This window comes from Lutzomyia longipalpis, chromosome 1 (assembly GCF_024334085.1).
Source record: "Lutzomyia longipalpis isolate SR_M1_2022 chromosome 1, ASM2433408v1".
Classification (NCBI taxonomy): Eukaryota; Metazoa; Arthropoda; class Insecta; order Diptera; family Psychodidae; genus Lutzomyia; species Lutzomyia longipalpis.
Genome location: NC_074707.1, coordinates 14,135,359 through 14,148,064, shown reverse-complemented (window position 1 = coordinate 14,148,064; position 12,706 = coordinate 14,135,359). Strand labels below are relative to the sequence as shown.

The window sequence follows — 12,706 nt, the reverse complement described above, 5'->3', positions numbered from 1 at the left end:
ATTCATTATATTAAAAAAGAAGTTTATTCATTTTGAGACATTTATAATATTTATGAAAAACCACAAATTTATTAAAATTAAATCTATTAAAAATATATAAATATAGAAAGTCTCGGAATAGCTTAAAAATGGTTACAAAGAAGGAGAAGAACTTCTTTATTCTATTCAAATTAAGTATTTTATTGGCTGACGAGGTAAATTGTCGCTTCGCTCCAATTTACCTCGCCCCGCTTCGCGGGAATTTGTTGCGCTTCGCGCAAATTTTTGAAAGAGAAAAGATTTGTGACGAATTAAAATAGATTTAATGGAAGATTTATTCGTTGGTAAAAACCGCCTGATATCAGTAGTCTCATTTTTTGGCGTCACGGATACATTTTTGATCGTCACGGATTCATTTTTTACCGTCACGGATTCATTTTTTGGCGTCACGGATACATGTTCAGGCGTCACGGATACATTTTTTACCGTCACGGATTCATTTTTTGGCGTCACGGATACATTTTCAGGCGTCACGGATACATTTTTGTCGTCACGGATACACTTTTTGGCGTCACGGATACATTTTTGACGTCACGGATACATTTTTTGGCGTCACGGATTCATTTCCAGGCGTTACGAATGCATTTTTTGGCGTCACGGATACATTTTTGACGTCACGGATACATTTTTTGGCGTCACGGATTCATCTTTGATCGTCATTCATTTTTGATTTTCTGGAAGGAAAATTTTGCAAATTCGCGTCATAAAAATTGATCAAAAAATACCAATTTTGCGTATGATATATCATACAAAAAGTGAGGATGGGTTAAAGAAAATGTAGAAGGGTATTCGAAAAGAGAGAAAGTGAATATCACACAACATTTATGGCGCCAAATTCAAAAAGTAGCCAAAAAAGCATGAATTTTATATGGGGGCTACATGAAGGGGGGCTCTGGGGGGAAAATGAATGCCGTTGGTAAAAACCGCCTGGTATCAGTAGTCTCTGTACCAAATTTCATCACGATCGGACCAACGGAGCAGAAATGCATAGCTGAACAGGAACGAAATTATAGAGCGACCTTTCTTTATTATATAGATTAATTCTGACGAAGTGCTCTCAATCAGCGTTTGATATTCCTAAGAGTTTAACGTTTCTTTTCTAACTCTCTTCGTTCCAGAACTTTGACGTTTCTGTTTTAACGTTTAATGTTTCTAAAACGTTGGAAATTTTTCCTATAATTTCTTTTGTTTTCACAAACACTGAAGTTCCTTTTTTAAGTTTAACGTTTATTCTAACGTTTTCGTTACTTTTCTCAAGTTTAGCGCGTTTGGCATTTCTTTTCAGAATTTTAATTATCGATTTTTAACGTTAAATGTTTTTAATAAAGAAAAATACATTTGAAAATCATATAATTTCTAGCAAAGAAATAGAAAATTTTCCATTTCAAACATCAGTCCCGAAATGAATAAACTCCTTCAAATAAAATTTCTCAACAAAAAATACTCAAATTCAAATGAAAATCAAAAATTCATATTGAAAGGGTTGAGCATGAATACTTCGCCTACAATTCACATTTTCCTTCTCCATGCCTGCGTACGCATGATGATCCCTTTAGGCGAATCGAATTTGGATTCATCATGCTACCAATTACTTAATCATCAAATGAATGGTAGTCATGTTTATCTTCCCTACTATCACGGTGATTCCATAATTACTCGTAAGTCATCCCACATCTTTTTCTTTTTCATTTTCTTTTTACATAAAATCTCTCAATGTTGTTTTGTTTTAATTGAAAGCAGATTTTGCTCTCATCTCATTTTTTTTTATCATAATGTACATAAATAGAATCATTTTAGTCTTGGAATGCGGTATTATATATAATCAATGTAATCACATAAAAAGGAATGTTAAGTGTCCATTGTTTTACTTCATTTTATCAAAGAATATTCGCAATGAGAAATTTTTGGGGTGGAATTTTAAAGGAATTTTTGGCGTATTTGTCTTTAGGTGAAGACACTGTGTTGAGTGATCAACCCTACCGCTACTTGACGGTGGATGAGATGAAGTCACTGGGAGATGATTCTCTGCCAATTGATGTGACACGCGATGAGAGGATTGATTCCAACAAGATGGTCCAGAGTAGTGATTCTGGACAGATGCCACCAACAGCTCTCGAGGACAGCATTAGCCCACAGCATGCTAACGTAGTTGGGCGTACATACACCGATGGGAAGTACATTCCCGACAATATTAACATCGAGCGGCATCCTCAGCACTTTGGGTAAGTTTCCTCTTCCTCCCTGAACTGCCATTTTTAATTACAACCATGGAGGACAATGAAAAAAAATCCATCGACGATTTGTTTCTCCATTAGAGAGAATTTTATTTTCATATAACGATTAATGAGTTTAATTCAATTTTGTGCTGCTAACTGACTTTAATAACATATTTTTGGGAAAATCTCCAGAAAACTTCACTGGAAAAAGTGAGTATTTGAGATAGATGCAGTTGTGTGTGTCTTTCCTTTCCCAGTTTATTTTCATTTTATTTTAATCCAGAGAATGTGGACACATACAAAATTTGAATGCACCTCCAATTGGCTGCAAGAGAAAATTATTCTTTTATTTTAAACTGTGCCTAAAATGATTTGTCGACGGTTGGGAACTTCTTCGTTGCATTGACTTTCTTTTTTAACCTATTTATGCCAGCTCCTAGGATTTTTATCTGATTGAAATGAAACCAAGAATGAAACTTTCAAGAATTATTGTTCTTGATCAAAAAAAGAATTATTACCTAATCTATTTTGAATTTTTAGATCATGTTGTTTCTGACATATCTTAAAGTTAAATTTTTTTCAAGAATGTTTTATAACTATAAAAAATTAATTCGTTTTGAAAAAATTCAATTTTCAATTTTTCTTTGTTTTTCGAAAATTATTTCTACAAATATTTGTCAAAATCGGTTCAGTAAATTTAAAATAAAAATAAAAAAGACAACGTTGCTTTAAAAAAATAGGCGCTCTTGTTTTTAAAGCATTGACTTCAGTTTTTCATAAAAAATGTACGGGTAAGCTGACCAAGCTTACGAGAGCTATGTTTCTTTCAGTGTACCAATTTTGTGAGAGCAAACTAGAACGCGAATTTGTTTAAATACATGCAAAATCAGGAAAAGTTGAAAAGTCATCCCCCAAGAAATCTTTAAAATGCCATATCTCGGGAATGGCTCCATAGATTTTCGAGTTTGAGCTATCGTTGGAAAGGTCTTAACCTCAACTATAATATATTAAAAGTCAATCATAACGCGTCCAGTTGTAAGAGTTGGTGTCCCACAACGTGTAGAAGTTTGTTTATGCGTTGTAATGCGATTTGTGAGCAGATTAGTAGACAACTTTAATTTTTTTGTAAAATTCAACAATTTGATGGATAAAAATGGTCATATCTCTGGTTCTATAAGACCTACAGAAATTTCTTGACTAGTTTTGGAAAGGTATTAAAACAGGCTATAAATTAACATAAATTTCAATAATTTTCAAGGTCACCTCCAGAACACAAAATGGCGGATTTTTGTTCTACCAAAACAGTTTTTTACACTTTTTGTCCTCAAGGAATGGTCTTAGAGGTTTCTGATGTTCTAGAAAGTTGTAGAGTTTTGCAAAACCTTTAATTTGATACAAAGATGAGTACAATCGGTCAAGCCGTTCAGGAGATATGGTTCTTAGAACTTTTCAAATTCAAGAATTTTTCAAATGGCTATATCTTCTAAACGGTGACATAGATTTTCTTCATTTTCGGACTGGTGAAAGATATTAAGTCAGGCTACAACATATTAAAATTTAAAGGAAATCGATAATGGGGATTCGGAGATATTGCCCCTTAAAGTTAGGCAATTTTTGTTTTTGATTTTAGCGCCTCTTGCGGACATTTTTGGAACTCGGAATGTTCTAGACAGTTGTAGGGCTTCTTGAAACCTTTCATTTGAACCTAAGTTGGTCAAAATCGGTCAAACCGTTCTCGAGTTATATTGAAAAAACACTTTTTGCTTTAGGCCGCCATATTTGCTAAACCGCTTGACCGATTTTCAAGTATGAATTATCGATGAAAACATCTCACTGAGCTCTACAACATACTAAACTTTCAGACCTCTAGCTATAAGGGAAGTGGTTGACGGTAGTTCAAAATGGCGGACGGCGGCCATCTTGGATTTTGAAAATGCAAAAAAATGAAATTTTACACCCACATTTCTATTGAAAACTTCAAACCCGAAGTCTCTATCTGTTATTGTTCTCGAGCTATAAAGCAAAGTTTGGGCGACCGGCCGGCAGGCCGGCCGGAACAAAATTTTTCCACCACCATTTTCATAATGTGGGATGTCTAAAACGTGCTCATACCAAGTTTGAGCCCGATCTGAGGTGGTCGGTTTTTCCGACGATTACAATACTTGGTGTTGGCCACGAAGTGGAACACCAACTAATATGAAGTAAATCGATAATGGCATTTTCGAAATATTCGAGTTCGAAATTTTCGAATATTTTGATTTTGACTTTAGCGCCTCTCGCGGTCATTTCTCGAACTTGCAATGTTCTAGACATTTGTAGGGCTTCACGAAACCTTTCATTTGCACTTGAGTTGATCAAAATCCGACTTGTAGAACCCGAGATATGACATGCCAACTTTGGAAGGCTATATCTCGAGAACGGCGACATAGATTTTCTTCATTTTTGGCATGGAGCTAGATAATATGGTCAGCTATAACATATCAAAAAATGAAGCAAATCGATAATGGCGTTTTCGAGATATTCATCGAAAAGTAATCGAAAATTTTGTTTTTGATTTTTAGCCCTCTAGCGGTCACTTTTGAAACTTCTGATGTTCTAGAGAGTTGTAGGGTTTGTTGAGATCTTTCATTTGACCCCGGGTTGATCAAAATCGGTCAAGCCGTTTTCAAGTTATAGTCGATTTTCGATGAAAAATTGTGGCGGCCATATTGACTAAACGGCTGAACCGATTTACGCAAATGAGGCATCGTTGGAAAGCTCTTGATGTCCCCTACAACATATCAAAATTTCAGCCCTCTAGCTATAATAGCGGCTGAGATATAGCGAAAACAAAATTTTGAGGTTATTCAAAATGGCGGACGCGGGGGTGGGGGGTATAATTTGACGTCATAATCGGACGTCTTCCAGTCGACTTTTAAACTTTGCCGTTTACCGCAAGTCTCTATCTATTACCGTTCTCTTGCAATTTAAGTTTATAATCCGGACGGACGGCCGGACAAAAAAATTTTTTGGCGCATACGTTTTTTGGAATGTGGGGACCCTAATTCGTGCTCATCCCAAGTTTGAGCCCGATCTGACGACTTTCGATTTTGCTCGGTACACAAAAGCTGTGTCTGAAAGAAACACAGCTAAAATCTACTGAATCAAAATGAATGAAAAATTCATAAATTATTTAATCGAAAACAAAAATAGATAAACAGATTTAATAAATATGAAATTAAAAAATTCTATTAAATGTATCACTAAATTCTAAAGATCGATTAAATATTCTAATCTTGCTGAAGAAATCTTTAAGATTATAAGCAATAAAAGAATTCTTTTGCATTCATTTAAAATATTTTTCAATTCCATATCATTGCTGGTAAATTTTAAGGTAAATTTTAACAAATTCTGTAGTAAAAATTCTCGAGATATTAATTAAGTTGGAATTCTACTTGTAGAATAGTTTTCTTTAAAATATTCTTGAGCTTTTAAAGCTTTTTTTCTTGACTTTAATCTAATTCAATAATTACAATGTATACTACCTATATACATAGGTAGGTACTTCCGTCGACTATGTGGGAGGCACAGTTATCCATTATTACTGAAGAACCTATATTCCTGCAAGAATATTTCTTCCCAGAAACTTCTTTTCCAATTTTATTTTTTTTATTTTGGAAGCACTTTTATTAATATCCATAAAGAAGGACACATAGCATTGAACTCTAATTGACTAGTTGGGTGAATTCCAGTTTCCTGGTATCATTCCTCGTGGATGCACGTGGTGGTGCAATGAGGGGATGCCGTCACAGTGGGGTGCGCATCATTGTCCCGGCACAATCGGCGGCACAACCAACGCGGATCACTTGTCGCTACGTTAAACCCCAGAGAACGATGCATCCGCCACAGTTGATGGAGGGTGAGGCTCTTGCTAGTCGCGTCTTGGAACTTGGTCCCGTGGCGGCAAAATTCCTCGGGCCAGTGATCATGGAAGTACCACACTTTGCCTCACTGCGTGGGAAGGAGCGCGAAATAGTCATCTTGCGCTCTGACAATGGGGAAACTTGGCGTGAGCACACCGTGGAGAATGCCGATGAGATCATTCATGATGTTCTCAATGAATGCTTTGAGCAAGAAGGTAAAGAAATGAATACATTGTAATGACAAAAGCAAATTGTGCGCGGATGAACACAGTAAAAATCTTTTTCCTCTTCCGCTGCCAAAAATGTAGATTTGAACCAGCTTGATGATTTGGGTGGTGGACGGGTATGTCGCTTTGTCACCTATGACTTCCCACAGTACTTTGCTGTGGTTTCACGCATTCGTCAGGAAGTGCATGCCATTGGACCGGAGGGTGGGATGGTGTCGAGCACTGTTGTGCCACAGGTGCAGGCTGTCTTCCCGCAGGGTGCTCTCACCAAGAAGATCAAAGTGGGACTCCAGGTAAATCTATTTAAGCCAAGAAAAGGTGTAGCACCGGACAAATTGCGAAAAATCAGTGTCAATCATGTGCCGAAAAAGAAGCGTTTCTCTCTTATTTGGTAAATTTATTTATAATAACAAATTTTGAAAATATATTCAAATTTTACTCTGAGAAAAAAAACGAACACGTCAGCATGAAGAAAATTCATTGAAAAATAATCTAAAACTAGGTAGTATTTTGCTGAGAATTTAATGAAATTATTGTAGAGAGTTTTATGAATGTTTATGGAATTAAAAAGTATAAAAAGGGGTTGAAAAATCAATCCGGATTAGGCCTGGTTATGTCTCTGAGGCATAAAATACGTCCAAAAGCTTTTTTTTTCTCACAAGAAAAATGAATTGGAATGAAAAAAAGAAAGTTTTAAGACGTTAAAACTTATTAAAAAAAATTAGGTTTCTTCGAAGAAAATGCTGGGAACATGCGGGTTAATGAATTCTTGGAATTAATTGAACTGCAGAGAGATTTGTCGAATTTGTGAGATGACGTTAGGAATTTAAATGGGAAAGTTCTTTATTTTTCTCAGAGTTAACAGAACTTTTTTTTCGACAATTTTTCAATATCTTGATGTGGATATTCTTTTCTTGAGAATACCATCAAAAACTTTAAGGATTAATTCTCGTTTTATGAAATATAAAATATTACCTACAATGAAAAATCCAACTGCCATAAAAATATACAAGAAAAAATATTTAATCCATTTAATAATCAAACTTTATATAACCAACCCTTAATAGAGTACAGTAGAACGAAAAAAGAAAAGATAAATGAAGAAAACTATAAAGAGATTTTTTAATTGATTTCCATGTAAATAGAATAGCCAAACATGGTAAGGCACTTCCCAAAGAAAGGAAGGACTATGGGTTCAAATCCCATTTCTAACTTACAGGAAAACAAAACATCAATTAAAATTTTTCTTTAATAGATTCTCTTAAAATATATTTAAAAAAAAATAAGAGCATGATGGAAAGCTTTTACAATTTATTTAATCAAGCACCTTTCTTTCACTACTTTTTCTTAATCTATCTCTATGTTATTTCTCTTTTTGCAATAGAAATAATAAAAAAAAAAGAATCTTTAAAACTCTCAGAGATACCCTTTGGCACTAAATTTCTTTCACCCAACACTTGATTCCTTCTTTGATTGCATGAGAAAGAAGGAGTAATAATATTAATTCTTATATTTAATAAGATTTAGTAACACTTTCAAAGAAAAACCCTTTAGTCCATTAACATATATATGTATTTTATGTAGACTTTATGGAATTCGGTAAAAGAAAAATTGGTAGAATTTAAAAGCAAAAAACATATTGAAATTAAAAAAATATTTTCTCGAAATTTTGAAACCAAAAAGAAAATTATATTTATTAATAATTTAAAAGAAAAAAAATATTAGTATAACTTCGTATGCTTTAGAAAATACAAAATAACAATTTAATCACAATATACTAATTATTATACTAATATTTTACTCAAAATGTAACATGAAGTCATATTTAACCCTAAATGAAATGAGAAACTATAACGAAAAAAAAACCGAAAATGATTTTGAGTGCCCAATAAATTTAGTTGAAATGGAAGAAAATGTTGTTACTTACTGAACTGATAAAAAAAACCCTCAGAAAGAAAATAATAAAATAAAAATTATATATAAGCAGGGTTCGAAAAACAAAAATAAAAATAGTTTTAAATTTGAAAGAATATCGTAAATTTTTTTAGTGCATTCGTTTCCAATTTCTAAATTTATTGGGCGAAAGCTCAAAATAAACGAGATAGAAGATTTTTTTAAAACACCAAAAGCAAAAAAGAAAAAATTGTTTTTTTAACCAAAATTTTATTTTCTATTTTATTTGTCTATCTTTGGATGTTTAAATCCTTTGAATGAAAATTTTTTTATTGCAAATTTTTGCTGCACATTGCGAGCCAACTGCCTGCGCCCAATAAGTGTGATTATATTGTTTCAAAAAAACCATTTGTACTGTTTTTTTGGAACATTCGAGCCTTGCTTCAGTGTATAATTTTTGATATATATTATTTTCTTTCGAATTGATTTTCCTTGTAGTCCTCCATCCAAATTAAACCCTATTTATTTATTTTTATTTAATTTTTTTATCATTTTTGGTTTTATTTTATTTTATTTCATATTTTTTTAAATTATTTTTTAAAGAAAAGTTTGCTGCTGATTGTTTTCTATAGCGTAGCTCACCTGTGAAAATATATTTTAAAAAACACGTACAAGATTTCCATCTGTTCCTTATAAAAAAAAACTTTTTATATTATAAAAAAAAACAATTCAAAAAATTCCATAGAAAATTAGAGAGAAAAACTTTCAATAATGTCTTCTTTTTTGGCAAGGTAGTTGCTGTTATTTAATTTTTATTTCCTTATTTTCTTATTTTATTTCTTATTTTTGTAAACACATTTTTTAAATATTTATTTTCTATTTTATTTTTTTATAATTTTATTTATTATTTCATATTTTATACTTTACCACCTCTTACAATGATGTTGTTCAGGCACAACCCATCGATCCTGATTTAACTGCAAAATTGCTGGGACGCGGTGTGGCGACAAGTCCCATTGTTACTGTTGAACCGCGTCGAAGGAAATTCCACAAGGCAATTACGCTAAGTATGCCAGCACCAAAAGCACACAGCCAAGGAATGATAAACCAATATTCCGGAAGTGCACCAACTTTACGATTACTCTGCTCCATCACAGGTATGTTGGACGCCTATGTGTGTTTTTTCTACTTCTCTACTTTTTTTACTCAATGTTTTGGGTGACTTTCGGTTGGGCATTTTGTCTTCGTGTTGTGTTAAAATTTATAAACATAAAGCTGAGGAGAAAGGATCAATCAAACACATCCTCCTCAGACACTTTCATGTTGTCATTTTGTTGTGCAAAAAATATATTTTTTTAAATAGATTTTATACCATTTTAGGTAAAACAAATATTTTTAAATGAAAATAAAAAGTTTTCGTTGCGATATTTTGAAAATTCAATAGAGAAAATTTTTCATAAAGTTTAGAAAATTTTAATAAGACGTTCATACATTCCCATAGGGTTTTCATAGGCATTGTTTTTTTTTTCAATAGATTTTTCCAAGTATAACTTATACGTAAACGTTGTTTAGTGATTTTTTTTAGTATGGTATTTTGGATTTTGTTGCTATAGACTTCATTCTTTCATTTTTATATACATACAAGAAGAAAAAACCTTCGTATTAAAGCTGTTTATATACATAGATTTGTATTTACATAAAAATAAAAAAAATATACATATGGTCACTGAATTTTTTAAAGATCTCTTATGAAATCCTACATTCTAGTAATTTAAGTTATATCTATATAGATCCTGAAAGAGTTAATTTTAAAAGTTGAGAAAAGAAGAATTAGGTTCTTGAAAATTTAGGATTTTCTCATGTCATTAAATATTTCCAATATTTCAAAAAAAAAGTGTTATGACCAAATTTAATTGTTACATAATTTTGTACAGTATTTTCACATAAAATTTCATAATGTTTATGTGGATTCATTGCTGTTTTGTTGTTTAAAAGAATAAATATTGCTCAACGATATGAAAAAAATGTCATCATCCTACAAATATCCACGAAGTGGAACACCAATTAATACGTTCTGGGAACTATTCTTCACATTTTTTTCTAATAGAAGCATTAGCATTAAAAATGAGGAAAGTAAAATTGGCGCTGGTTTCATGAAAATTTTACAATGACTTTCCCAAAGCATTTTCATAATTTGGGCTTTTCAGTAATTTTGTTAGTCACCTTTTGAGTGGAATTAGAAAAGAAAAAAAAAAGATTTTATTATTTTTTCAAAAGAATAATTGTGATTGACTAGCAATAAATTCAAACAAAACTGCAAAAATTGCGGATTTTTATTTTTAAATCATAAACTGTGTTGTGCCTTTTAATTATTGTTTTTTTTTTCTCATTTAAATCGAAAAAATTCAAAGTTGAATAAAAATTGGAAAATAGAAAAATTGTTTTTCCACAATTAGTTTGAAATTGAATAAAAATAGAAGTGTGATAAAATATTCCTTTTCATTTTATTCATTTTTTTCGAATTAATCATTTTTTGGATTTTTCGTTTTTTCACAAATACAATTTTCTGTGTATAATTTTTCGTACTAATGCGAAAACGCCTGTATGCACGCATTCCACTCTACATCAAGGTGTGTTTCGGAAAAGATCTCTAAAAGGTAACTAACAATACCAGCTTGGGCAACCTAATGTATATTAATCAATTATTAACTTAATTCCTTTTTATACTGTTCGCATAATTTTTATATTCTCTTTTGATTTATTCTCTCTTGTTGAGAATCAATTTATACAACCGACAAAAAATTAATAAAAATAATTTCTAAATCACAAGGAATTTAAGTTAATTTGTAATTTTAATGAAAAGCAAGAAAAACTTACGTTTGATTATTCTTTTAATTTTTATTCATTTGCTCAATTAGTTTGAAAGAACTTTTTAGTTTCGTTCTACTAAATTAATTACAAACAAATTAAACTATTATTTTTTTTTAAATCACGAAATTTTTGCGCAAGATACCTTAGCTAAAATATTTTTATTTCTACTGAGAAATATATATACGTTACTGGAATAAATAAAATTGGATGGTTGCCGAAAGATTAAAAAAATGGATTTAATTTTTTTTTATTATCGACCTGATTTATTTAAAAAAATCTTTTCTTACAATTTTTAAAAGTATGATTTAGCTGGAATGCATTGCGACGACTTAAAACCAAAACCTTCTATGTTAAACTTATTTTTTAAAAAGGTTTTAATCATAAGCCAAGAATTGGTTATTAAATTTTAAATATAATTTTTAAAAAAAAATAAACCCAATTGAAACTGAAAGTTATCCAAAGAGAGCAAATCAAAAGAAAATGTACGAAAAATTCTACAAAACGATTTTCAATTTTTTTTATTATTGGTAACGTATATAAATATCTAATTATTATTTTCATTTTGGTTTATTTTCTGTTTTTTTTCTCAAAAGAAAAAGGTCTAAAATTAAGTAAGACACGCAAGCCTTTTTTGGTTCTTTTTTATCTTACAAAATATTGACTCTAACTACACAGTCACATATTTTAAATCATTCTAAAATTCAAAATAAAGTTGCTTTTTTATTTAAATTTTTTACATTATCCACATTGAATAAAAAATTAGAAAAATTATGTTTTGTTTTCTTTTTTTTATTAGAAAAATCTATTACCAGAGAGAAATTCGAATTGGCACATCGAAAAATTTAATAAAAAATAATAACTTTTTTTTGTTAAAAACAAACAAAGAATAACAATGCAAGTTAGTTGCCCATAAGGGAACTTTTCTGAAACCGTTGCTAAAGACCATCACATTTTCATCTCCTATATTTCCATTTTAGAAAATAAAAGAAAACAGTGTACATAATTTAATATAGTTTAACCCCTAGAAATGCTGTGTTGTTTTAATTTCATGGACATAAAATATAATTTGTGCAAAAAAAATTAATGGTTACATGAAATAAAAATAACAATTTCTAGTGGTTAAGCTATGTTTCTTTTTCATTTTCTTTTTAATCATTTTTCTATATAACTTTTTCATCCATTCCTCATTCATTCATATTTCCATTGAATATATTTTTTTTGTAATTTTTATCAATCATCACTCATTTGGTGTCATGTTTATCATTATTTTAAGGATGTATTTGATTTATTAAATAAATAAAATAAAAAAAATTGTTAACTGTATAATATTCTAAATATTTTTAAAACATTTTGAAGAATAAATTATTGAATACTTCGATAGAACTACAGATAAATCTGTACAGATAGTACGAAGATGCATTTTTCGAAAAGAACAAAATCAAAATTTTTTATATATTGTCCACAATGATTGAGGAAGAATATAATGCAGAAAAAAAACGAGATAGTTTATTTTTAATGGCTAATTTTTCATTTTTTTAAATTCAATGTTAAATAGACG

At 30.8% G+C, this 12,706-nt stretch overlaps 2 protein-coding genes across 17 annotated transcripts in view; both read left to right on the top strand.

Moving 5' to 3' along the window:
- LOC129792487 (STAM-binding protein-like A) overlaps positions 1 to 12,706 on the top strand; it is a 781,560-nt gene that overhangs the window by 698,561 nt on the left and 70,293 nt on the right. The window lies entirely within an intron of this gene.
- Positions 1 to 12,706, top strand: part of LOC129791249 (ankyrin-3-like) — a 56,420-nt gene that overhangs the window by 30,992 nt on the left and 12,722 nt on the right. For 7 of the 16 annotated variants that reach the window (XM_055829320.1, XM_055829363.1, XM_055829349.1 and 4 more), the window contains exons 7-11: positions 1,988 to 2,261; positions 2,448 to 2,465; positions 5,972 to 6,372; positions 6,466 to 6,677; positions 9,230 to 9,434. In XM_055829320.1, the coding sequence (XP_055685295.1) occupies positions 1,988 to 2,261; positions 2,448 to 2,465; positions 5,972 to 6,372; positions 6,466 to 6,677; positions 9,230 to 9,434 (1,110 nt within the window). Of the gene's footprint in view, positions 1 to 1,987; positions 2,262 to 2,447; positions 2,466 to 5,971; positions 6,373 to 6,465; positions 7,384 to 9,229; positions 9,435 to 12,706 lie in introns of those variants that run through there. The other 9 variants (XM_055829326.1, XM_055829356.1, XM_055829388.1 and 6 more) reach the window with 3 other exon arrangements.